The sequence below is a fragment of the Vigna angularis genome, chromosome 3 (genome assembly GCF_016808095.1).
Source record: "Vigna angularis cultivar LongXiaoDou No.4 chromosome 3, ASM1680809v1, whole genome shotgun sequence".
NCBI classification, from domain to species: Eukaryota; Viridiplantae; Streptophyta; class Magnoliopsida; order Fabales; family Fabaceae; genus Vigna; species Vigna angularis.
This window is the reverse complement of record NC_068972.1, coordinates 22,232,872-22,258,810: the sequence shown is the minus strand read 5'-3', so window position 1 is coordinate 22,258,810 and position 25,939 is coordinate 22,232,872. Positions and strand designations below refer to the sequence as shown.

Below are 25,939 nucleotides of genomic sequence, written 5' to 3'. Positions count from 1 at the left end.
CCCTAAATTACCTTTGAAACAACATTGTAAAAGCACTATAATGACTACCATTCTATTCTACATCACATATCAGATAACTCTCATCCTAAACAAGTTATTAAAGACCCAAATAACTGTCACACATGACAGATTCTCACTTTAGACCAATATTTCATTAAATTACCTCTAAAAGCTCTATTTAACCTTCAAAACCCATTGATTATTAACTCATTACTCCACAAACCTTGCAATCAACTCCAAACATCAATATAAGTCCATAACATATAATCCATAACATATATAACATCAAAATTTGCATTAGACCAGAAATTAATCATTCAAATATGAAATGAACTAACACTAACATAACTATTGGAATCATAATTAACTCAATTTAACATACATACAAACACCAAACTCACACCACCAACTTAATTCAAAGTTAAACAACTAGTTTCCCACCTCCAAAGCTATGGATATCTAAGAACGCACACCCTTTCCTTTCCGAACAATGAACTCTAGAAACACCTATGAATCATCAAATTGTGATAGATCTCATATTAACAAAGAACTAGGAAAAGAGGTCATGAAACACATGCGACAAAAGATCACTATGCATGATCTCAAACTAAAAATGAAAGAGAAAAATGAGTCAAAATTTACTTGCTCTATAAAAGAATCTGATCAGATAGAAGTGGATATTCCTCAGTTGTGATCTCCTAGGGACTTTCCGATTATCGAATAGATGATCAAGTAGTCATATATCTTAAAGAGAAGTGAGATGAAACTAAGAGATTGACTTTTAAAGAGATGATTTGTATTTTAAGTAATGAGACGAGTTTAAAAAATTATTATATTATCGAGTTATTTTAAAATAAAATACACGAGTCTCATTATTTAAAACACCTATCAACTATAATATTTTATTTTCTAGGTTCTTACAAAAATAAAATAATTATTTAGATACAATTTTTTAAATGACAAAGTATAAATAATTTATATTATATATATATAATATTTTAAAATAATATTATTTTAAGAAATAAAAATAAAATATATTTTATTTAATTTTATTAGTGATAAAAGGATTATAAATGGATAAAATTGAAAATGAAAAAAATAATATAAGAAAGTTTATAGTTTATAAGTTATCATTTAATAATTTATTAAATGACCAATTAGTTAAAAGTTAAAAAAAAATTAAAAATAAAAAAATAATATAGATAAATTTGTTTAAGAATAAAATAAATGAATGAAAAGGTAAAATAAACATTATGCACATGTAATAGAAAAGTAAAGATTAATAAAAAAAATTTAGAAAATAAATAAATAAATAAAAAAGTAAAATAATGTTTATGCATATTTGACAACAAAATAAATATTAAAAATATCAAATGAGTAAAAAAATTAACTTTTTGAGACACTTGTCAATAAAATAAATAAATAAATAAATAAATTTATTAATATATATTTTTCTTATATCAAAATAAATATTAAATGACTAAAAACTAAAATTTTGAGATACTTATTAACAAAATAAAATGAATAATAAAATAAATTTTTAGTATTTTTTATATTATAATAGATTCTATATTTTTTTTATAAAAAAAGTAACAGATTATCAGTTAGTAAAATATGAATGTTCCATTTAATAGAGAGAACTAAGATAAAAAGAAAGAGAAGAAAATCAAAAAATATATTATTTAGTTAAAAATCAAATGAAAAATAAGATAAATTTATTTATTATTATTAATATTATAAAAAAAACTGTCATAATCAAGTATGATGTTTTATAATTAATATATAAAAAACACTAATTATTTTAACAACATATTTTTCTTAAAAGAAGCAATGAAACCATAAAACTTTTCTTTAATACCTCCAAATCAGCTTCAACAAATAAGAATCATGCTCTCCAATTCCCTTATTTTCATCCAATACACTGTTCCATGGTGCAAGCAGAGAGACTAAGTTATTATATTTTGATGGAGTCTGCTTAATAAAATTCAAATTTAATCAACCGGATAATTAATTGTCTCTTTCTGACGATTTCGTGCATCCCTAAAATGATCCAAGTGACAACTTGCGTTACAAGATTTTTTTGCTTAAAGTAGATTTGGGACGTGGCAAAATCTGTGTGGTGAATGGAAGGGGCAGTGCATGGCGTTCACCTCAAGAGTTGAGTATGAAATCGTTGACCTCTCATGCGGTTGCTCCTGTGCTTTCAAGCATTAGTTGAGAACAACTAAGAACCAGAACACAAGAACAGTACTCCAAACCCAATGGATTGTGACCCTTAAACCAATCTTCTTACATTATTAATTTTCCCAAATCCTGATATTTTCATTTGGGTTTTCTTCAAAATCAGTTCTTTTTTTCTCGTTCTTTATATCTCCTTCCCCATTTGTTCTTGTCTCCCTTCTTCTGTTTTTAGCAGCTTCTTTTGTTGATCATCACTCATGTGGGATATTTAAGGTGACTACTGACAACCCATATTTCCCAACTTGTAATTTTGGTATGCTTAAGTTAGATATTAGCACTTCTGTTATTTTCAATGTATCTTAATTTTTACATTCTGAATTTGACTGCATTTCTGGTTATTTCGCATATATAAGGTGGCGTTTTCATGCTTGTTTATCTTTATTGGTTGTTTATGTTTTATGTTTAATAGTAGGGAGTCCTGTTGTTGGTCAATTTGTAATGTTGAACTGATGAAGTAAAAGGGTATTCTGCTGCAGTCATATAAAGGGTTGCAGGTTACTTATTAAGTGCGTGTTTCTTTAATGGTTAAGACCCAATTGTTAAATGGTTGTCTTTCACAACTTTTATTCGAGTAGTAGTTTGAAGAGTCCAGAGGAAAACAAATTGCATTGTAAAAGTTGCTTTCTAAACTTAATGTATGAAATGCAGCTCAGACATACCTAGCTTGATGGCTTTCTTACGGATAAACTTTGGTGTAGCACTTTTGGTGCCATTTTCTATTTATAATCAGTGCTTTTTAGTCTGCCTGGTTGTATGTAAAGAAAGGAAGGGAAATGTTAGATTTGAATTGAAGAGAAAGCGGAAAAAAGAAAAAAAAAAAAAGATTTCTTTTTTCTACAAGTATTTCTTTAATAAAGGGGAAATATGCATTATTACCCTTTCTTTTCTTTTCTATCCACCAAAAGTTTCTAGTCTGAAACTTCAACTTTAACCAGAGAATAGTACCTAAGCTACCTAAAGTACCGTACTGAAATTTTGTTCTTTCCTTATTTGATGGTTAACTTGATACTTTAATCATTGACATCTGTTAAACGCTAGGTTTGGATTTTTCAACTCTTAGTTTTTAATCGAATTGAAAATTTCTATAGTCAAAATCTGTTCTGAATTTTCTTATATTTTTAGTGCTAAAATTGTAGGTAACTATTAATATTTAATATAATTAATAATCCTAGTAAAGGAAAATGCTTTCATTTACTTTCTTTCTCGTATTGATGTTTTCCTTTAATGTTTATTTTTCTCTCAATTTAATTTTTGACATGTTTCAAACAAAAACCTCTGAATCAAGTTCAGTGCACAGCTTTTACAAGCCAGAGTTCGATGTATGGATTATCTTGGAAATCTTGGTTTCTGATACCTTGAGAAGGTCCCGCTATCAATTAAATGCAAATTGACCCTCATGGATTTGTACAAGTACATGCTGATCTTGCTGTTAAGATGTCAATTGAATATCTTATGTCATTGGAACCCTGATCTCCAACATTCTATTTAGGATATCAAAGTTAACAGATGATTGATATGGAATTTTCCTCTTGTGTGCCTAGTATTGAATGATATGTTATAATCAGTCTCTGCTCTGCTATATAGTGTTTTCTCAAAGTCAAACCCGTGAAGAGAATGTTTATTGGAAGGGATATAGTACTTTGCTACTTTTTATTACTAATTTAATTTGTTAAGAACTAATTCAGTGCTGATATTATCGTCACAAGTTCTAAAACAGACACATGGCTCCACTAGTCAATAATAGACACTTAAATAGCAAGCTCCCCGTGCATTATTTCGTGCAGGCTTTGAAGTAGTATCTGTAATAGTTTACATTCAATCAGATGTTCTGTGCTGGAGTATCTAAAAGAGACGTTATTTGTTATTGACAACAGCAAAATCTACAGTTCTTCCTATGTTGCAGGCTGTATTGATACAACATGCCTTATTATGTTAGTTTTTAGAAAGCTCGGATTTATTTTGAATTCCAACCTTTTAATTCGCAATTAAGTTTCTTAGATTACTGAAGTTTTATTAATTTTATTCTACTTTTAGAAACTTCAGAAGGTCAGTTACTCTCACAATAAAATAAAATTGAAGTAGTAGCTATTTTAATATGACAAGTTTATGCTATCTTGTAGTCATCAATGAAGTTTGGATTGAATGGTTGGTGGTTGGCACTGATAAACTAACTGGTTTCCACTGGTCCTCATGAACACTATGTTAGGCACTAGTATTTACAGAATTGAGATTACCATGTTTCCAAAACATTAAATTATGCTCCATTATTGGCTAATGTAGTAAAAAGGTTAACCTGTTTTATCTACATTTCTGTGTTAGTTATTTTGATTTGAAATATGCTCTATGACAGTCACAGGATTATTGTTATGGCAGTTGCTCCAGCTGAGAGTATTGCCTCATTGATTAATGACCTCTTTTACGACATATTAAGACGTCTTGACGGCCCTACGTTGGCTTGTGCAGCTTGCACTTGTACATCATTTTGTTCCATCTCAAAAGAAGAGATCTTATGGGAAAATGTGTGTTCTTCAATGTGGCCTTCAACAAACAGGGAAGATGTCAAAATTTTAATATCTTTTATTGGTGGATTCAGAAAATTCTACGCAGATTGTTTTCCTCTTATTGTTATCAAGGAGGTTGGAGAGTATCAATGGAACGGATATCATGAGTACCCTGATGATTGGACTGAGGCTGAATATTATGGGGATATGAATGAATTGGAAAGCATCTCTCCATCCGATTTTGTTTCCATAGTGGATATCAAGTTCAAAGAGAAACCAATCTGCTCCAAAGTTCTATGGGGAATTCCAAACGCAAATGGCTATAATGGGTGGTTCTACAACTGTCCTTTCCGGATTGATCTTCTGAGTTGTGCTGATAGAGATGATAACAATGATGGTGTGGTTACCCTTTCTGTTTCTGATGGACTGCCACCAATTACTTCTATGGAAAGGGAAAAGAAAGATGGGAAGCTATGGCGGGAACTTCGTGATGGTCTCTTGCTTAGTTGGATCATAGTAAACAAGAAAATTAAGCGATCTGCTAATCTTGCTAGCTGGAGCCCTCTAGATGGACAAAGACATTGGCCAACAGACAAGGATTTTGTCTTTCGTTTTGGATCTGTTCTCTCTGCCAAGGAAGTTCTTCCTTCTCAAGTAGTGCAGTGCATCTTTATTATGAAGTTTAGAGTTGTTCACACTGAACAAGAGGGGGTTCAAACAACTCTTAGATCAACAGAGCTGAGTATGCAGTTAGAAGACATGGAAGGTGCGCATGTTAATGGGAGGAAAAGTTTGCTTATTCTTAAGAAAGCACTTAGTTGCCGAAGAAGCACAAATTACAGTGAAGTACTTGAATCTTGTCTTGCATACTCAAAAATGCAAAATAAGTTAAAAGAGGAAAAGATTAGAAACGAAAGTAGGATTGATACAATTTGTATTCTAAGTAGCATTTTTGCTGTAATGACATTCTGGTACTATGTTTTGTGATGTGGTAAGGCATTGCTCATTTTACTGAAATAAGCTAATGTTGATCTAACAACATATTATCAGCTTTGGCTCTCCTCTTATGTAACACAAGATTTCAAAATAAAGTAAATAATCAAAGACAGCTTCATTGCGAGAATTGAAGTTTTCTTGGTTTGAACCTTCTGCAAATTGACGGTATCAGCGGGAGCTGGTATTACAAAAATATTTTCACTGTTTGGAAGCTCTTTCATGTTCTTCAAATTTTGAAATTTAACTTATTTTCATTTATATGACAATTTATCACTTTACCATCCAATTTATGTACTTAGAGATAATCTTCTCCAAAATAAGACATTACCTTAGCTACTTTCTTCTTAACTTCCCGAATTAACTTAATTATATGTCTATGTTATCTAACACTTGTTCAAATGTTTACGCAGGAATATAAACTTATCAAACTTGACCTTCTCTTGATTGATACTAAAAATATATCTTCTCATATCAAATTAAGTTAATTAAATCACGCACTTTGCTAACTTTATCACTGAAGCTTTACCTTCCTGCTTGTAATTCAGTTTGCCTTCCACAATAAGTAAATTAATCATAACCCAAAACAACATAAGCAAATTGAAATCAAAATGAGAGTTGATCATGAAAGAATAGAATAGGTAGTATTTGACTTTATTACTAAGCATTTTTGTGGTACACAAACAGATTCATTGCTTACAAAGGGTTCTGGTGGAAACATGAGAAAAAACTCCAACAATTCTGTATCTCTAATCGTCAAATGGGTACTGCTCATACCTGATCGTACAATCATGCAGCACCGAGCGAGCTCCTATCCGTTTGGGACATCCGTTGAACATGGCCGTTTTGGCAACACCAAGACAGGTTTTGCAGTCAGAGGTTGTGAGATTTAGGTTGCAAGCGGCATGTCCGTAGGCAAAGGCATTAGGATATGGAGAAATGTTGTAGTAATCGTAATTTTTCTGCGATGGAGTCTCTCTCTCCAATTCTTCAACAACATATGATAAACTGACAGCAAAAGGATCACCTGAGGTGTACCCACCAACGTTGCACAGAACGGCAGTGATGTTCGTGTTGAGAACACTGTCAGCAACACTCCACAGGCACAGCCAAACAATCGAAGTTGCTGCAATTTCGGAAGAAATGCCCATCTTAATACTATGCTCTTCGATTAACTTCGGAAGAAATGCCCATCTTAATACTATGCCCATCTTAATACTATGCTCTTCGATTAATTTCAACGACACAGTTTATAATTTGTGGGTAGGTTTGAGTCTTCTTCACTGATTTACTTTTAATTTCTCTTATGATCAAGTTGCAGTTCGCGTGATTGTCTTCATTCGCGTTCCAATATTCAAGAGTGAGTACTTAATTATCCTTTCTTGAAATAGATTCATTGTCCTCTTTTTCTTATAGTTCTTTCTGTCGGTTAGTTAATAAGGCTTTTGTGATTTGTATTAATGTGTTTGCCACTATGATTAACAAACTAATAGTTGATTATTGAGCAAACAACATAAACATATGTATTATTAAGATAAGAGAAGCGACAAAAGTGGTTTGAAAATAAACAATACTAGCCGTTTTGGTCTACTGTTTAAGAAAAGTAAAGTAATCCATGTGGAAATTACGTAAGTGACTTCTTCCTTCTCTGGACAAGTTGCCAAAAATTTGGATTATGTCTTTTTACAGGTCTTTAATCAACATATAACATGTTTTTAGTTTATCTATTATATTATAATTTATGGTAAAATTAAAATCTGTTTAAACTTATTACAATATAACATTAATAATTTTAATACACGTTCGTGAAAAGAATTAATTGACTAGTTAAATATAAAAACTTTCATATTTACTTTTGTAATTAGAAATGATAAAATTGGTTTAGTCTAGCATGCTGACCCATCAACTCACTGAAATTTGGTGGATAGATTAAAATTCTCAACCAATTAGACCACTCTGGTTCATTTCACTTGACCCATTAGATCACTCTGGTCCATTTCGCTTGACCCATCAATTTAATAGGTAAAAAAGGAACAGAATAGTATCTTATATATATTTTTTAAAATAAAAAATAATTTTAATTTTTGTGTGTGTATTATATAATTTGAAAAATAAAAATATATAATAATATTATAATTTAAATTATTAACCGTTACAAATTAAAGTTCTAATTATTAATTATAATATAAAAATTTAATATATAAAGATAATAATTATTTTAATTTATTTGATTAGAGATATTAAATAATTAATTAAAAGATAAAAAATATTCATAGTTTATTTTAATATGTACATTTATATATAATTAAAAAGCTCAAAACAAAATTAAAAATTAAAAAAAAAAAGAACTAGTAGGTATCTTTAGTGGGATGTCTTAGAATTTTCAACCTATTTTCTTATGATGGGTTTGGCCATACTGATCAACTTTTAGCTGACTAATGACCTAGCCAGGTGATCTGTGTTGTTAGTCATATGCATAACACATGGAATGCATTACGAAGTTTACTTCATAAAATTTTATTTGAGAATAACTTATTTCTAGTTTAAGGAGAATTTGATTATAAGAAATATATCAAGATCACATTAATTGGTGTTAAGGTATTGTTTTCATAAATAAGGTTTACTCGATGAAAATATGAATTGAACATGATACCAGAATTACAAAGAGAGATATAAGATTGACTTATTAAAGTTGATAATGAGAAAGAAAGGTTGTGAGTTGAACTCTCCCACTAACATTTAAAAGATACATGGTGAGTTTGAGAGGTTGAGTTCAATTCTTTCCATAAAAAAATACTAACAATTAGTATTCTCGATTAACTAAACAAAAGACTATAAGAGCTATTGAAATTAGTTTTTAATCGTAGGGAACCAATTGGATGGACCTTAACATAGTGTGTGGCCCTTTAAGGACTAGGTTCTAGGGTTAGGCAAACTGAATTGTATTGAACTATATTGATAAAAATTATACTGAACTAAAACCTATTTCTTTTGAACTGTACTAAACTAGAAAGTAATTCAGACAAACTGAATTGAACTACTTTTTATTTTATTAAACTGCACTTCATTGAACTGTATAAAATTGAACTAAATTGAACTAAACTACGGTATAAACTAAACTACACTCCTAACTACACTAAATTTAATTCATAAGGTTTAAGTTTTCAATATAAATCAAATCAGAGCAGGTGTCATGAACTGGAATGTCGACATTGACTCAGGATAAGGTGTCATGAACTGGAATGCTGACACTGACTTAGGTTCTTGACAAAAAAACCTAACACTAAGATGTGCACAACTAGAAATTTTGTGCATAAAGGTTGAAATCAAGAAATTCAATACCGATACAATAGCTATAGTGCAAGAAAATGATAAAGGATTGCAAGGAAATTAAAGAATTAATGCAAGAACGAAAGTGTTAAAAATATTTTTGATCTCCAGAAACAAAACCAAAAACTTGTTGATGGATCGGCAAGTGTACCGAATCGCACAAGTAATATAAAATGGTAAGACCAAGTATCGTATCCCTGAAGACTCTCGGCACTAAACAGTTGTGAGATAACTCAATTAATTAAGACTTAAATAAAATGAGATTGTTGGTTTTAAATGCAAAGACATAAAATTAAATATGAATGCAAATTGATCAATAGTAGAGTAACACAAAGATGAACTGAGGTTGTTTATAAAATGAGATGATTATGTTGTTAGGGTTTGATTTCACCAACTTTACTCTCATGTATATAAGAATTCTTCTTTTTACATTAATATTAACGTCACTCACTAAATTACTTAGAACCCGATCCCTCGACGCAATAAGCCTGCCTTAATTCCTAGTTCGTGCAATTCCTAGCGTTCCTAGAAAATTAAGTCTGAAGATCAAGAGCTTAAGACGACCAAGTATTCATACCCTCATCCTTGAGAAATATTATTACCCTTGGGAGAATTCAACAAAAACCTGAATTGTAAGGAACCTCCCAGCACTCATGCAATTCATAAATCATGCTACTAAATGAGTTAAATAGAGCAATCATTGAAACAGATGAATTCCCTAATAATTAATGCAAAAGCATATAAATTAAGAATTAATTCAAATACATGAGATACATGAGAGTTCAATAGGTTACATCATTCCCCAACAACGAATAGAGTTTAGTTCCCCATAAACATGGAGAAACTATATGAATAATGGAAAAGCATGAGATAGTGAAACCCTAAGAGTAGAACAGGAAGCTCCCGCCTCCAGATCTACCTTTAGAGAGTGGAAGAGTGTGCTGTTGTGTTGCTCCAGCCAGAGATACAAAACCTAGAGTGCCTGGGTCCTTTAAATAAAGTTGGAAAAGAGTAGAAACAGGGCCCGGTCCAAAAGAGTCGAAATAGAGCAAAAAACTGGGTCGGATCTGCAACGCGCGACGCTCGGGCGCCCCATTTAGGGTGCCCAGGCGGTGGACGTCGATTTCCGTAGGGCTTGAGCCTTCAATTGGACGCCCGGGCTTCGGGGCCCAACGCTCGGGCGGCCTAGGAGGCCGCCCGGGCGGTGAATGTCAATTTTTCTACGCTCAAGCTTCCTGCAGGGCGCCCAAGCTTCGTGCGATTCCCCTTTTTGGTGCTTTTCCAAGCATTTTTGAGCTCTATCTCCTTAGCACTTCATCTTTGCTTCCTGTATTAACTCATTTTCTATCAAAACAAAGGGAATTAGTCATAAAATCATCAAATTCAACCTCAACTCTCTTATTCACACAACTTAATGAAAAAACAGGAGTCCAAGCAAGTTTCTAAGTCAAAAAGGGTGCATTTAGTATAAAAATTATATAACAAATAACGATATTTTAAACCGTTATCAAAACCCCAAACTTAGAACTTTGCTTGTCCTCAAGCAAAAAAGAATGTAACTCAGCTCTTAACAATTATCATAGTGGTTCAACAATTTTTCACAATCTTTTTCCCAAGACAAATCATTACTTCAATCAGCTCATCATAAGAATGTCAGTCAAGATGCACATATGCTTTCTCTCAAATAACTCAAAGTGATGCTCAAACAATTCAACAGATGCTATCCTTACGAATAATCAATCAACCAAGCAGAGATGTAATCAGAAATTCAAAGAACTACTTCTCACCAAGGAAAGTGTTTCACTCAAGTACTCACAAGTGTATCACTCACATACAGGTGTATAGTGTTGGTGCTTTTTTTTTCACTCTGCTATCATAATGTCACACAAATTAGCTTTGCCTTTCATTTAACTACAATCAAACAGACTTACAAGCAAGTTGTCATCACAAGAGATTTTTATGGCTTGTAGCTTGGTTGGGCTAAGAAGGAAATTGGTTTTTCTGGTCAGCAAAATTCCTTGAGTTAAGAGAGACATTTATGAATTTATCAATTACTCACAGGTTCTCTTTTCAAGAAGATCTTTCCCAACCTTTTTCCCTTGTAGTGAGCTCTATTTTCTTTTCTTTTTATTTTTCCTTTTTCCTTTCATTTTCTTTCCTTTTGATTTTTCTTTTTCTTTTTCTGTTGCTTTTCAATTGCTCACTGCTTAGAAAAGTGGGGTTGCATACCAGCAACCCCAAACTTGAACCTTTTTCAATACCTCACAAATATTCTCAACTCAACTCAAGGTAAAGAATTTAAAATAGGGTTTTCAAAACATGCATAAGGCTCAAGGTTCAAAAGGTAGAACAATTGGTTTTCTTTTTAGTGGAAAAATTTATGAAGGATAAAAGAATAAGGGAAAACAAGAGATGACCTTGATCATATGAAACCTGCAAGCAAGTAGTTCAATCACAAAAAATTTGGGCAAAATCTTTTATGCTTTCAAAGTAATAGCAATTATTTACAACAACTCTGAAGCCCAAAACTCACACAGGTAAACTCTCAAGTTCCAGAGATCAGAAAAACATCATGCTTAGTATCTCAATCAAGTTTTACCTCAAGCACCTGTTTCACATGTTAGAAGCAACCACCTGTGTATTTTCACATCATGCATCATCTCAACCTCAATCCAAAAAATGAGCATAAAAAAGTAACACTCATCAAAACACAACATTAGAAGAACTAAACCACTGGAATAAGATAGAGCAAAGTACATCATTCCTATACTATAGAAAAACAATAAAAACAGGAATATAAAAAGAGTTCAACAATAAACAAAATAAAATAATAAAATAAAAGAAAGGGAAAATTTTGGAAAGCTGGGTTGCCTCCTAGTAAGAGCTTCTTTAACGTCACTAGCTTGACCCAATAGGTTCAATCTGGATCAACCAACTCCATGACTGTGGAAAGGCGTTCCACCTCACCACCCAAATAATGCTTGAGACGTTGTCCACTGGCAACCTAACTTCTTTGTGGATCTTCAGATGCTGGATCTGTTAACTCAACTGCTCCATGTGGAAGAACATTCTTGATTATAAATGGACCAGACCACTTGGACTTCAACTTTCCAGGGAAAAGTTTTAGTCGTGAATTGAACATCAATACCTGTTGTCCTGATTGAAGACTTTCTTTACCAGCTTCTTGTCATAATAAAACTTCACATTTTCTTTGTAATTCTTTGAAGAATCATAGGCGTGCAGCCACATCTCCTCAAGCTCAACAATTTGCCTTTTCCTTTTTTCTGCAGTGTCACAAGAATCATAATTCAAGAATTTTAAAGCCCACAGAGCCCGATGTTTCATCTCCACCGGAAGGTGGCATGCCTTTCCATAAACCATTTGAAAAGGAGATAATTCAATAGTTGTCTTCATTACAGTTCTATATGCCCAAAGGGCATCATCCAACTTTTGAGACCAATCTTTTCTTGATAAGCCACTGTCTTTTCTAAAATTCTTTTTATCTCCCTGTTGGAAACCTCTGCTTGCCTGTTTGTTTGTGGATGATACGGTGTAGCTACATTGTGTCTCACACTATAATGTTTGAGTATCCTTGCTAGCTGAAAATTGCAAAAATGAGATCCTTCATCACTAATGAGTACCCTGGGTGTTCCAAACCGGAAGAAAATTTGCCTTTTAAAAAATTTGATGACAGTTTTGGAATCATTCTTGGGACAGGCCAGGGCCTCCACCCATTTGCTCATTATTGAAAGAGGGTGGAAAAGGTCCAACAAAATCTATGCCCCAACAATCAAAAACTTCAACTTATATGCTTTGTAGTGGCATCTCATGCCGTTTGGAGATATTACCTGTCCTTTGACACTTATCACAGTTTCTGGCATGATTGTGAGCATCTTTAAACAGAGTAGGTCAATAAAATCCTGACTGGAGCACTTTTGTAGCTATTTTCTCTCCACTAAAATGCCCCCCATAAGGTGAGTCATGATAGTGCCATAAAATTCCTTCCACCTTTTCCTTAGTCACACAGCGCCTTAGAAGGTTATCTGCCCCAATTTTGAACAAGTAAGGATCATCCTAAATGAACTGTTTGGCATCATGTAAATTTCTTTTTCTTTGATGCCAATTGAGATCATCTGGGATTACTCCTGCAGCTTTGAAATTAGTCATATCAGCAAACCACGACCTTTGTTGAATATACATGAGTATTTCATTAGAGAAAGATTCCCAGATTTCTGCTTCCTTGCTTGTAACTTCACTGTTAACCAACCGAGATAAGTGATCAACAATTAATTTTTCACTTCCTTTCTTGTCACGAATTTCCACATCAAACTCTTGTAGTAGAAGCACCAATCTAATCAATCGCAGCTTGGAATCCGGCTTGGTTAGCAAAAACTTTGTAGATGCATGATCTGTGTAGATAATCACTTTAGACCCAATGAGGTATGATCTAAATTTCTCCAAGGCATATACAATAGCAAGAAATTCTTTTTCTGTGGTGGCATAATTCAACTGGGTTTCATTCAAAACTTTGCTTGCATGATAAATAGTGTGAAATACCTTTTCTCTTCTCTGGCCAAGGACAGCTCCTATAACATAATTACTAGCACCACACATCAGCTCAAAATCTTGGTTCCAATCAGGAGCTAAATTATTGGGGCAGAAATCAATTTTTTTTCAAAATATCAAATGCATGAAGGCATTCATCATTCATCACAAAGGGTGCGTCCTTGACAAGGAGGTTACTTAGTGGTTTGGCAATGTTTGAAAAATCTTTGATAAATCTTCTGTAAAAACCAGCATGACCCAGAAAGCTTCTGATTCCCTTCACATTGGTTGGTGGAGGAAGTTTTTCAATAACTTCCACTTTGGCTTTATCAACCTCAATTCCCCTGAAGAGATTTTATGCCCCAAAACAATACCTTTTGTGACCATAAAGTGAATTTTCTCCCAATTTAGAACGAGGTTGGATTGGGTGCATCTTTTAAGTACAACATCCAAGTTAGACAAACACTCATGAAAGGAACTGCCAAATACTAAAAAATCATCCATGAAGACCTCAATGCACTTTTCTATTAAATCTGCGAAGATGGCTTGCATGCATCTCTGAAAAGTTGCTGCAGCATTACATAACCCAAACGACATTTTTCTATAGGCAAAACCTCCAAATAGGCATGTGAAAGCCGTCTTCTCCTGGTCTTTAAGATCCACCACAATTTGATTGTAACCTAAATATCCATCCAGAAAACAATAAAAAGCCTGACCTGACAGTCTCTCCAGCATGATCCATAAACGGAAGAGAAAAGTGATCCTTTCTAGTAGCATTGTTCAACTTCCTGTAGTCAATACACATCCTCCATCCTGTAACAGTCCTTGTAGGTATGAGCTCATTATTTTCATTATAAATAACTGTCATCCCACCTGTTTTTGGTACCACTTGTACTAGGCTTACCCATGCACTGTCAGAAATAGGATAAATAAGTCCAGCTTCAAGTAACTTTAGCCCTTCTTTCCTCACTTCCTCCTTCATCACTAGATTGAGCCTCCTCTATGGTTGAGCAACTGGTTTGTAATCATCCTCCATGAATATCTTGTGCATGCAATATGTTGGACTTATACCTTTGAGATCTGAGATTGACCATCCAATAGCTCCTTTGTTGGCTTTGAGTATTTCTACTAACTTTTCTTCTTCTTTGGGAGAGAGAGAGTTGCTGATGATAACTGGTTTGTTTCCACCTTCTTCTAAAAACACATATTTCAAGTGTAGCAGTAACATCTTCAGCTCGATTTTGCTTACCTTGGCTTTTACTTCTGTATTTTGCAAAGGAACTTTTTTTAATTCTTCCAAATCAGTCATGCATTCATCAATTAGTTCCTCTTCTTTTTCATTAAACTCTTCACAGGTGTCGACTAGCATCTCTTCCAAAGAAAGAGTATTACTTGCTTTGTTCTCTTGTATTATACAAATTTCATCAAGAGAATCAAGATGAAAACATTCCTTATCATCTTTTGGGTGAGACATGGCTTGAAAGACATCAAAATTTACTTCTTCATCTTGCATTCTCACCTTCAATTTTCCATTTTCCACATCAATCAAAACTCTTGATGTTTTCATGAAAGGTCTCCCAAGAATAAGAGGTACATTCACGTCCTCCTCCATCTCCATGATGACAAAGTCCATAGGAAAAAGAAATTTATCTACCTTCATAAGCACATCTTCAGCTACCCCATAAGGATATTTCAAGGATCTGTCTACAAGTTGAAGAGTCATCCGAGTAGGCTTGAGTTCCAACCCTTGAATCTTTTCAAACATGGAGAGCGACATGACATTAATACTGGCTCCCAGATCAATAAGTGCTTTCCCAACAGAGATATTCCCTATAGTGCAAGGAATATTGAAGCTTCTTGGATCTTTATACTTGGGGGGTAAGAGCTTTTGTATGATAGCACTGCAGTTTCCTTGAACTTCAATGGTTTCTTCTTCAATGTACTTTCTTTTCTTTGTAAGGAACTCCTTCAAAAATTTAACATATGAAGGCATTTGTTGCAGAGCCTCAGAGAAGGGTATATTAATCTCCAATTTCTTGAAGATTTCCATGAAACGCTCAAACTGTTTTTCTTTTTCCTTCCTAGAATAATTCTTTGGATAAGGAAGGGGTTTTTCATAAGATTCTTTTTTCTTTCTCTCATCTTCTTCCTCTCTTTTTTTTTCTCTCTCTTTTTCTTTTTCCCTCTCATTTTTATCTTTTTCTTTTTCACTGAACCTTTCTTTTTCTTTTCTCTCTTTTTCTTTTTTTTTCTCTCTCTTCTTTTTCTTTTTAACTCAACCTCTCATCTAAAACTTTTCCACTTCTAGTAACAACAGCGTTGCATTCTTCTCTGGGGTTAGCTTTCATGTTATTCCCAATATCATCCAGCTTCTGAATCATGTGACCGAGCTACTTCTCTATCCTCTTGAATGCTGCTTGATTGCTTTTATGATGAGCATCAAACACTTGAATTAACTATTGAAGGGTGTCATCCATCTTAGCCCATCTTTCTGATAGAGAGGGTTGTTGCTGTCATTGTTGTTGTCCGACAGCTTATCCAAATTGACCTAGTCCCATATTTGAGTGAGGTTCCCACCAGTGGTTGAAATTACTTTGGTGGAATTGAGTGCCCATATAATTAATTTCTTGTCCGAATTGCATTCTGCAAGCTTAGACACAAAATCCTAGAAAATATTGTTAGCACAAAAATAAAAGTAAAAGAAACAAAAATAAACAAAAATAAAATCAAATAAAATAAAGTAAGGCCAAAATTAATTAAGAATCACACAAATAGAATACTTTAAACCATGAGTCCCCAGAAACGGCGCCAAAAATTTGTTAACAATATTTTTGATCTCTAGAAACGAAACCAAAAACTTGTTGATGGATCGGCAAGTGTACCAAATCGCACAAGTAATATAAACTGGTAAGACCAAGTAACATATCCCTAAAGACTCTCGGCACTAAACAGGTGTGAGATAACTCAATTAATTAAGACTTAAATAAAATGAGATTGTTGGTTTCAAATGTAGAGACATAAAATTAAATATTAATGCAAATTGATCAATAGTAGAGTAACACAAAGATGAACGAATATTGTTTATAAAATGAGATGGTTGTGTTGTTAGGGTTTGATTTCACCAACTTTACTCTCATGTATATAAGAATTCTTCTTTTTACATTAATATTAACGTCACTCACTAAATTACTTAGAACCCGATCCCTCGGCGCAATAAGTCTGCCTTAATTCCTAGTTCGTGCAATTCCTAGTGTTCCTAGAAAATTAAGTGTGAAGATCAAGAGCTTAAGACGACCAAGTACTCATACCCTCATCCTTGAGAAATATTATTACCCTTGGGAGAATTCAACAAGAACCTGAATTGTAAGAAACCTCCCGGCACTCATGCAATTCATAAATCATGCTACTAAATGAGTTAAATAGAGCAAGCATTGAAACAGATGAATTTCCTAATAATTAATACAAAAGCATATAAATTAAGAATCAATTCAAATACATGAGAGTTCACAAGGTTACATCATTCCCCAACAACAAATAGAGTTTAGTTCCCCATAAACATGGAGAAACTATATGAATAATGGAAAAACATGAGATAGTGAAACCCTAAGAGTAGAATAGGAAGCTCCCGCCTCCAGATCCGTCTTTAGAGAGTGGAAGAGTGTGTTATTGTGTTTCTCTAGCCAGAGATACAAAACCTAGAGCGCCTGGGTCTTTTAAATAAAGCTGGAAAGGAGTAGAAACAGGGCCCGGTCCAAAAGAGTCAAAACAGAGCAAAAGCTGGATCGGATCTGCAGCGCGTGACGCTCGGGCGCCCCATGTAGAGCGCCCGAGCGGTGGATGTCGATTTTCGTAGGGCTTGAGCCTTCAATTGGACGCCTGGGCTTCGGGGGCCGACGCACGGGCGGCCTAGGAGGGCGCCCGAGCGGCGGACGTCAATTTTTCTGCGCTCAAGCTTCCTATAGGGCGCCCAAGCTTCGTGCGGTTCCCCCTTAGCACTTCATCTTTGCTTCCTGTATTAACTCATTTTCTATCAAAACAAAGGGAATTAGTCATAAAATCATCAAATTCAACCTTAACTCTCTTATTCACATAACTTAATTAAAAAGCATGAGTCAAAGCAAGTTTCTAAGTCAAAAAGGGTGCTTTTAGTATCAAAATTACATCACACATAATGGTATTTTAAACCGTTATCAGAAAGGCAAGTAAAAAACCGAGTAAAATCATGCAGAACAGTAAAATAATGCAAAGAATTGTAAATCAGTACAAGAACAATAAGGAATGCAGGAAAAGTAAATTGAAATGAAGAAAATATAGCAAACTTGTATTGATTTTAGAAGAAAGTAAAGTGGGTTATACTCCTTTCCTTGGGGTTCCTTGAGATTATTGTCATTATAGAGTTTTTACACATGGAAAAGAAAATGAACCCAGCCTATGACTCAAAATCACATTATCAAAACATTGTACTAAAGCGTACATTATTTTCATTAAAATAAACATCTCTAAATTGGATTCAAATGATGTATAATTTATATCGTGATATATACCTTTTATATTTAAACAATGCATCACGTCTTATGAAACATTGCATTAGACTATGCATTGAAAATTTCTCATTTGTATACATTGAATACATTGATTGTGTTTAGAAAAAAAATGCATTGTGTCTACAATTTGAGACAATCCCTCCATTAATGTAGGGAAGTCTTTTTATATCGGTTAAAAAAGACTTCTATATTGGTTATAAATACAAGCGGTATAAAAAGTTTCCAATTTTTATACTGGTTCCAAATACAAAAAGGGTTACATTTTATATCAATTAAGTCCACAACCGATATAGAAATCATTTCCCACATAGTATGTTATCCTTAGATTTTGTATCCCATCCTCGAACACCTCCAACTCTCTCTTCTCTATCTTCACTGTTTTCCCAACAACTCTACAAGTCTCATACCAAGATTTTAAGTACCTTTTTGTAAAAACCTCACATATTTTCAATGTTTTTAGCAATTTTGGGCTTATTCCTGCATATGTATAAAGTACACACAAATACCAAAAGAAGAAACAAATGGAAGTTTAAAAGACAACTTAATTTGCTAACTTGAAAGAACCCCAATTCCTACAAGTTGAGGCATCTCCACTATTTTACCAAGCCACCACTAGCCATGGCTACATTGATGTTCAACGAGACTCACTGATGATGATTATGATTTTTGCTATCTATTGCACAACCTCCTTTCCCATCCTTTTGAACCCTAGCTTCAATTCGCTCGAACTACGAACCTCTGCTGTCTCACTCAAGCCACCGCTGACAAAAGGTTACATTTGCTCATTGCGTTGTTGCTACCACCAATATTAACGTCAGAACTAGGACAATGTCGCACTAGTGAACCTTAAGGAGTCCATTCTCCATTTGTTGGAGTTGGAAGCTAAAATCACTACAAGGATGATGTCGTCGCCACTATGTGAAGATAAATCGTGTGCGTATCTTCTTGTACCCTAGCTCCTCCACTTTACATCAACCACCAACAGCACCATTAAGCAGGGGTTTTTTGTTGGGTGGGTTAAGGGAACATCTCTGATTTCATTGCTTCAGGTTTTCCCTCACTTGAGGTTAAGTGAGATACGATTTTAGTGGAGAACATTTTGAGAACCCTTTGTGTATGTTTGTGTTTAGAAATAAAACAAAATAAAAAATATTTTCTACACCAATTATAACTAAAATCGGTATAAATTTGTTTCTTCATTATTACAAAAATATGCGATTTGTTACTTCCTACATCGATTATAACTACAATTAGTATCAAAATTGTTATCTTATTTATATTATCATCGTGTCACTTATTATAGTGGATGAATTATAACTAATATAAAAAATCATTATAAAAAGTAATTTTTCCATTTGTTCATTTATATTTATGAAATCCAATGTTTAGTCTAAAATGATACCTAATTAAAAATAATACTTATTCTATGAATAATTAACAAAATTAGTATATGAATTCTAATTTTATTACTTTATATATATATATATATATATATATATATATATATATAAAAGATGTATCAAATGCATGCTACAAGTCATTCAAACAATTTTATCTCTAAGAAACATTTTGATTGATTGAAAAAGAAATGTTCATAAATTATTCTTCTCTTTCTCATTCCATTACAGGAAAACGTCAAATTTTCGGCGGAATATTACCGAAGGCCTTTAGGCTGTCAATAATGGCTTGGTGAATTAACTTACCCATCAGTAAGATGCTCGAGTATTAAACCCCAAAACTTGGGTTTCCCTCGCCCAACTTTCATTTTTTGAGCCAAACTTCCTCTTTCTTTCTTCATTCAAGGACCATCAAACCCTTTCTTCATTCACGGACCCTTTCTTTCGAGCCATCAAACCCTCACTAGCATTCCCCAAAATTGGCAAGGTTTCATTCGCACAGGCATTCTTCGGTGGCGCTTCGTTCTATGGTTGCAGGGGCTGCGTGAGAAAGTAGTTGTTGCTACGTTAGGAGGGCTTCGTAGAGGAGGCGACAACCGTGATGAGGGGCTTCCTGGTGTGTTGAGAGCGGTGTAGGGTTCGTGCGTCGCGAGGCTTGGGCCATTAAGCCCTCTTCTTTTGCCCTCTTCTTCTTATAACGGTTAGTCCATTGTCCGATTGTTAGTGACTATTCTGTGGATTTATTAGTGGCTATTGATGTTGATTGGACTATAAAGTTAATGGAATGTGGTATTTATGATTAGAAGAAGAAATAGTTCATAATTTGATGTTTGTTTTATTGCTGATGCGATGATAATGAAGTGAGTAAATTATATTTGGTGTACAGTGTAGCTCTCTCGGTATATAGCTAAGTTAAATGGTGTTTTAATGTATCAAAGAAAGAATTCTATGGCTCACATTATGGCCTTGAACATTTGAAATGATGCTTTGTAACTGGCATAGTCTTGAAAAGTTAGATTCTGAAGTAAATATGAATAAAAAGAATGAGTGTGATTCATGGTAGCTAGCTTCAACTGTAAGGGAAACTATGAATGAAAGGACTAACCCATTGATGGTTTGACTGATCTAGTGTCTAGCAGGCAAGAAAGACTACTGATGCAACAATTATAGAGGGAAGGAAATTGAAGAAACCATAATCCATGAGTGTTAGTTGACCTAGGTAATTGTCTAGCTACTGCATAATTCAGGCTTGGATCTTGCATAATCTTGTTAGCCTCTCATAGTTTGAGTATAATGTTTGGAATTTGGCCACCCTACGGACCAACCTTATCTTTAACCAAAAACTTGCTTCCTATGTCTTCCTTTGTTTTCTTTCTTCTTTCTCTTCATCTTTCAACTTCCCAGCACCCATTCCATGTCATTCCCTCTCTCCTTTCTTCCTTCCTTCTCCATCACATATGACACTCCATTCATTTCAACAACCACCATTCTTCATGTAACCATTTTTCTTTCTCCTTTTACAAAACAACAACATTCTCTCCCTCCACTTAACTCTAGTTAAACCTAACCCTCTGCATCAACATCACGCATATAGCCCCATTCTCCCCATTCTTCACCAATTCAACTTTCATCATCTCCATCTAATTCCTTTCTATTTCTTACTTTGATAACACCCACAATGTAACCTGGACAAGGTTCAAGAAACCCATGTAAAAAACTTAACTTCCTCACTCATCTTTTTATCTTCAACTTCTTTTACGTTGTGACACCTTCCCCTAATACTAACTTCTCTTTCTTTATTTACAAACGCAACCCATATCACACCAAACATTCTACTCTCATTTGCGGCAATCCTGGAGCAACTCCTCCATAATTCTCTTTACTCGTATCCCACTTTACATTTTATTTTTCTCTCTTAAGTTACTTCTAGCAATCAACTTAAACCCTCTTTAAAGTTCATCGATACTTATTACCAACAAAGGATTTACTGACAAATATGTGACCGTCGTTAATCCATCGATAATTTCCTATTACTGACGGATTTTGATTGTTTTTGACGGATTACAACTGTTGGTAATGTCTTTTTTTTAAAGTGTTCAGATTTTAAACAAAAACCAAAGATAATGTAATTAGTTAACTAAGAAGATAAATCTAATTTTTAGTTAAGGAGATTTTTTCTAATATATATAATTGTTGAATATGAGGGCATAAAAGTCAATTTTTTTAATTCAAACGGAGTCAATATTGTCTGCTTGTTGCCGGCCATTTAAACTTTATTTTGGACGTTAATGTTTCATGTCTCTGTTCATTTGGTACTTAACAAAAATTCGAGGGGTGGTTTTAAAATATGAACTACGGAAAATCTAGAAAATTTGAAAATCTTAAAATCTATAGATTTTAACATTCATTATGAATGGTAGACTTGAAGAAAATCCAGCTTAAATCTGAGGAAAGTAATTAAGTCAAATAATACTCTATTTCTTGGTAATTCAGTGGAAATAAAATAACATACATAAAGGTAGATAACAAAATTTCGTTTTGTATCTCGTTATATTTATATATTATATATATATAGCGTTTAGACTAAAGTTGAATGAGCAGGAAAAGCAGCTAGGTCTCCCAGTTGCTCCACCTCTTTGGTAAGTTCTTCTACTTTCTCCACAACTTTCTTCAATAAGAAGACGAAGCTCGCCACTGCAAGTGCATCCATGTTATCAATTGCTGCAATTTTCGACGTGGAAATTACCAAGTTTATCTCTCCTCTCATTGTCTTCAACTTTTCTGATATGTCAGCCTCACACTTGCTCATTTGCTTCATGCTCTCCCCAAGTTCTCGCAGACTCCACACAATTCCTGACCCAATTGCCTCACATGGTTCCATTTGAACACTTTGACTCACTGGTTCCACTTTCATGGCCTAACCAACGAACCATTTCAACCCAAATAACAAAACTAGTTCATACATTAAGGATTGATGATTAGGTATTTCTAAATACCTACCGTTTCTGAGGCCTGGAGGCAACCTCCCAAAGCAAGAATTATTGCAGCTAGTTCTCGAAGAACGTCTCCAATCTTTAGGTACTTCTCCCAAGGATAGAAAAATCCAAATTTTCCACGCCAGGGTTCCCATTTTGCAAAGTTTGCCTGAAACACCGGATATGTAGTTTCATTATTTACTTGTATCACTGAACATGGAATCCGAATTTCAAAAAGATATCTTACTTTACTTTGTATGAAATGCTTCAGAATGTATACGTAATGTAATACGTACCAGCACCTCGTCCTTTGATTTGGAGTCCAAGAACGACTTGCAAACACTGAAGCTAGCACCAGGCTTTTTATTTTCTTTTTGACTAACGAATTTGACATATTCCTCCATGCACCCTATGTTACGAAATACAAATACAACCCTTTCATCTTAGTTTAGCTAGTAAATGTCATTTCCAAAATTGGATCAATAATTAGGGTGAAGAGAGTAGATGGAAACAAAGAGATATATAAAATATATAATATAATATGATGAAAATAAATAAATAAATACTTTTTTTATCTGACTTTTATTTATTGGGATCTTCTTTTATTTAAGAGAATATTTTATGGGGTTTGGACTATAGGTCCCACCAACATAAAAAAGAATAATAGTTTTGTATAAAAGCCAACTCATTGGCTTGTATAAGAAATAATTTATCAATTTCATGTTATTTTTATCAATAAAGTTTGAGTGCTAAAAATTAAACTAAACATGTGGTCCACTAGAATATATAGTATTCAAACTTTATGCATTAAAAGCGAATATGTACTTAGAGTAATAATACTCTAGAAAAATAACTTGTACGGGTGTATTATTTTAAGGAATTTATTTATTTACATAAAACACAAGAAAAAAAAATGCATGTTAAAGAGTGAACATATACTTAAATACAATGACATTTTCAGAAAATATTTTAAAGATATCGAAATAGATATACAAAAATTTTAAAAATATCAAATATATAAAATATACTGAAATTAAAATAATTTTTTTTATTTATATATTAATTTTCTGAATGAGAAAAAAAATTAGATTAGTCATGACCGCTCAAAACCAATGACGATCTGCCCGTGCTTAAGTATATAATATTTGATAATTTTTATATTTTTCTGACTCAATCAATTATAAATACTTTTTATTATATTAATAATAAATTTAGTGAAAAATTATATTAAAAAATAAAAAATAAAGTTTTTTATTAAATATAAATACCAACATTTTATTTATTTATTTATCTTCGCTTAATCTAAATAACCTTACTTTCTAAATTTTTATTTTATTTTATTCTATTTTTTATCATACCAGAAATATTCCATAACAGAACAATTTATGATCTGTTAATATTTACTGGTAGTTCCAAAGTCATCGATATATTTTAAACATCTCGTTAAAAGTTTATAGTTGATACTATGTAGAATTGTTTTTTCTAGATATCAGTATTTAAAAGTATATTTTAAAGCTAAATACATTCTCAAATATGACATTTTTAAAATACTGTGACTTATTGTAGTTGAATAAGAAAATTTACTACTGTACTATAGAAAAAGGAAGAAACTATATATCTGCTACCTTGTAATGAATCAGCAATGTGTTGGAATCTAGAGACAATGGAATCATGAAGTTCATCACTGGCCCACAAGGGGAAGATCAACAAGCTCACACAAATGCACACAACGAAACCCATCACAATTGTTAAAAGCCGTTCAACTGCTATTTCCCAAACTTTCTGATCTTCAGTGCGCACACCAGACACCACAATCAAACTAAAAGTCAGAATCAAAATCATCACTCCATAATCGTATCTCTTCTTCACGCTCGGGAATAGTCGAAAATATGTTCCAATTGTCCCTGAAATTAAAGTTTTGTAATTAAATATTGCTCCAGCTCTTAAGTAGGAAAATCTATCTACACTATTAAGAGCATATTGAAAGGTTTCTTCAAATGCAATTGCAGCTGCATTTTTACCATTGTTTTTATCAAACACAAACTGTAACAACAATTCGAAAAGAATAAACCAACAGTTCAGAGGTTTTATATGAGAAACTTACCAAAGATAAATACTGAAGCACCAATTATAATCGAGTTGCCAACTCCACCAATATTTTGAGCCAAAACTGCTGCTATGCAACCCAGTCCACCTCCTAATATAGTTCCCATTCCGCGATTTAAACCTTTTCCTAGAGTAGCTCCTGCATATAAAATTAGTTTATATGCATATTGCTTCAACCAGGTTACAAAGCCATGACAATATAAGTAGTAAGAGTTGAACCTATATCTTAATCTGTGTTACTGATGAAAAGTACCTGCGGAAAATTCGAAGGTGACGACCACAGTCATGATAGCCCATATAGCATTTTCTCCAACTTGCTCGTAAAGAGGATCCAAGAGGTACAGAAGTGAAATCAAAGCAAGGGAGATTCCAACTTTGATGCTGTGGATAATTTTTTTAGCGTCTTTCATTTTGTTTTCTCTAAGAAGGGAAGAAACTGGTGGAAGTGAAAATTTAAACGTTTTAGTAGTATTCTTCCTTGGAGCAACATTGTCTTCACCATTTGTAATGGATATTACATGAGTTGATTCCATTGTTTTGTTTCCTTTTGATTATTCAGCAGCTATAGTAGAAGGGTCTTCTACGATCATATTTATAGCATGCAACGATCGATATGGAGGATCAAGTACCCTTGAAGTAAGAAAATGAGCATGTACGGCCAACAGTACACTAATAATTTTTTTTATTACTAATGCACCGAACCTCAGTGGAACACGGTTTGTACACGGATGAGTGTACCATATTACACAGACATCAGGAATGTTCTTTCTCAATCCCTGCCTTACCTTTTTTTACACATGTTAAAGATCCTCTCTTTATTTTCTTTCCTAGTTTTTCTTATGTACGTAACTACATAAGAGAAATCATGTATATATTAGAAGAAAAAAATGAAATATCTGTAATGCTTACTTCATAGTGTAAGTCCTAACTCAATTAGCCAAAACTACTGTTATGTTTAGTTGGCACGAATAACAGTAACAACCTAATTCAGAATGTTACTATGACAAAAGCACTATATTTTGGCGGCCAACAGCAAAACAAAATGGCTTTCACAGAATAATTATATGTAAGTTCCTTCACACCACTTTTATTTTGGTATATGCCTCCACCAGCCACCAAATTCCACGTTTCTGAGTTTCTCTATGTTATCTCACAACATAGCTATAGCTTAATTCTGCTTCTTCGTTGCAACTTCGTGCATTGCTTTTGGCACTAATAATTAACACCTGGAATAGAAGACATCTATAGTCAAGAGCACTACCAAAAGATGCTTCACTTTTCCTTAAAATAAAGAAGCGTACGGTAGA

At 33.4% G+C, this 25,939-nt stretch overlaps 4 protein-coding genes across 8 annotated transcripts; 1 reads left to right on the top strand and 3 right to left on the bottom strand.

The window, feature by feature from the left end:
- The first annotated feature begins 2,133 nt into the window (after positions 1 to 2,133).
- On the top strand, positions 2,134 to 5,897 carry LOC108325157 (F-box protein At2g27310). Of its 5 annotated transcripts, none has more exons than XM_017558174.2 (2): positions 2,134 to 2,454; positions 4,592 to 5,897. In XM_017558174.2, the coding sequence occupies exon 2, from the start codon at positions 4,608 to 4,610 to the stop codon at positions 5,727 to 5,729; it is 1,122 nt and encodes a 373-aa protein (XP_017413663.1). In that variant the 5' UTR covers positions 2,134 to 2,454; positions 4,592 to 4,607; the 3' UTR covers positions 5,730 to 5,897. The 5 variants fall into 5 exon arrangements, with proteins under 5 accessions (XP_017413663.1, XP_052731378.1, XP_052731379.1 ...); XM_052875418.1 differs by having other exon boundaries at positions 3,539 to 5,897; XM_052875419.1 differs by having other exon boundaries at positions 3,532 to 5,897.
- Positions 5,898 to 6,484: 587 nt separating this feature from the next.
- On the bottom strand, positions 6,485 to 6,946 carry LOC108324623 (antifungal protein ginkbilobin-like protein). The gene has a single exon (XM_017557566.1). The coding sequence runs from the start codon at positions 6,944 to 6,946 to the stop codon at positions 6,485 to 6,487; it is 462 nt and encodes a 153-aa protein (XP_017413055.1).
- A 7,664-nt stretch (positions 6,947 to 14,610) lies between these two features.
- On the bottom strand, positions 14,611 to 15,603 carry LOC128195822 (uncharacterized). The gene has a single exon (XM_052874510.1). It carries the CDS (start codon positions 15,601 to 15,603, stop codon positions 14,611 to 14,613), a length of 993 nt encoding a protein of 330 aa, XP_052730470.1.
- Positions 15,604 to 22,129: 6,526 nt separating this feature from the next.
- LOC108324624 (aluminum-activated malate transporter 14) lies at positions 22,130 to 25,165 on the bottom strand. The gene is made up of 6 exons (XM_017557568.1): positions 24,886 to 25,165; positions 24,631 to 24,771; positions 24,152 to 24,430; positions 22,823 to 22,935; positions 22,552 to 22,695; positions 22,130 to 22,468 (listed from the first exon to the last, which is right to left on the bottom strand). Exons 1-6 carry the CDS (start codon positions 25,163 to 25,165, stop codon positions 22,130 to 22,132), a joined length of 1,296 nt encoding a protein of 431 aa, XP_017413057.1.
- Between the last annotated feature and the right edge of the window lie 774 nt (positions 25,166 to 25,939).

What these genes read in the sequence shown, in the direction of transcription:
- LOC108325157 (XM_052875418.1), top strand. Translation starts at nt 4,578, where the DNA reads ATGCTCTATGACAGTCACAGGATTATTGTTATGGCAGTTGCTCCAGCT.
- LOC108324623 (XM_017557566.1), bottom strand. Translation starts at nt 6,946, where the DNA reads ATGGGCATAGTATTAAGATGGGCATTTCTTCCGAAGTTAATCGAAGAG.
- LOC108324624 (XM_017557568.1), bottom strand. Translation starts at nt 25,165, where the DNA reads ATGGAATCAACTCATGTAATATCCATTACAAATGGTGAAGACAATGTT. An exon ending in TGCTTCAGTATTTATCTTTG is followed by an intron (nt 24,431 to 24,630) that starts GTAAGTTTCTCA and finishes CTTTAATTTCAG; the next exon opens with GGACAATTGGAACATATTTT. An exon ending in AATCAAAGGACGAGGTGCTG is followed by an intron (nt 22,696 to 22,822) that starts GTACGTATTACA and finishes CCGGTGTTTCAG; the next exon opens with GCAAACTTTGCAAAATGGGA.
- LOC128195822 (XM_052874510.1), bottom strand. Translation starts at nt 15,603, where the DNA reads ATGCCTTCATATGTTAAATTTTTGAAGGAGTTCCTTACAAAGAAAAGA.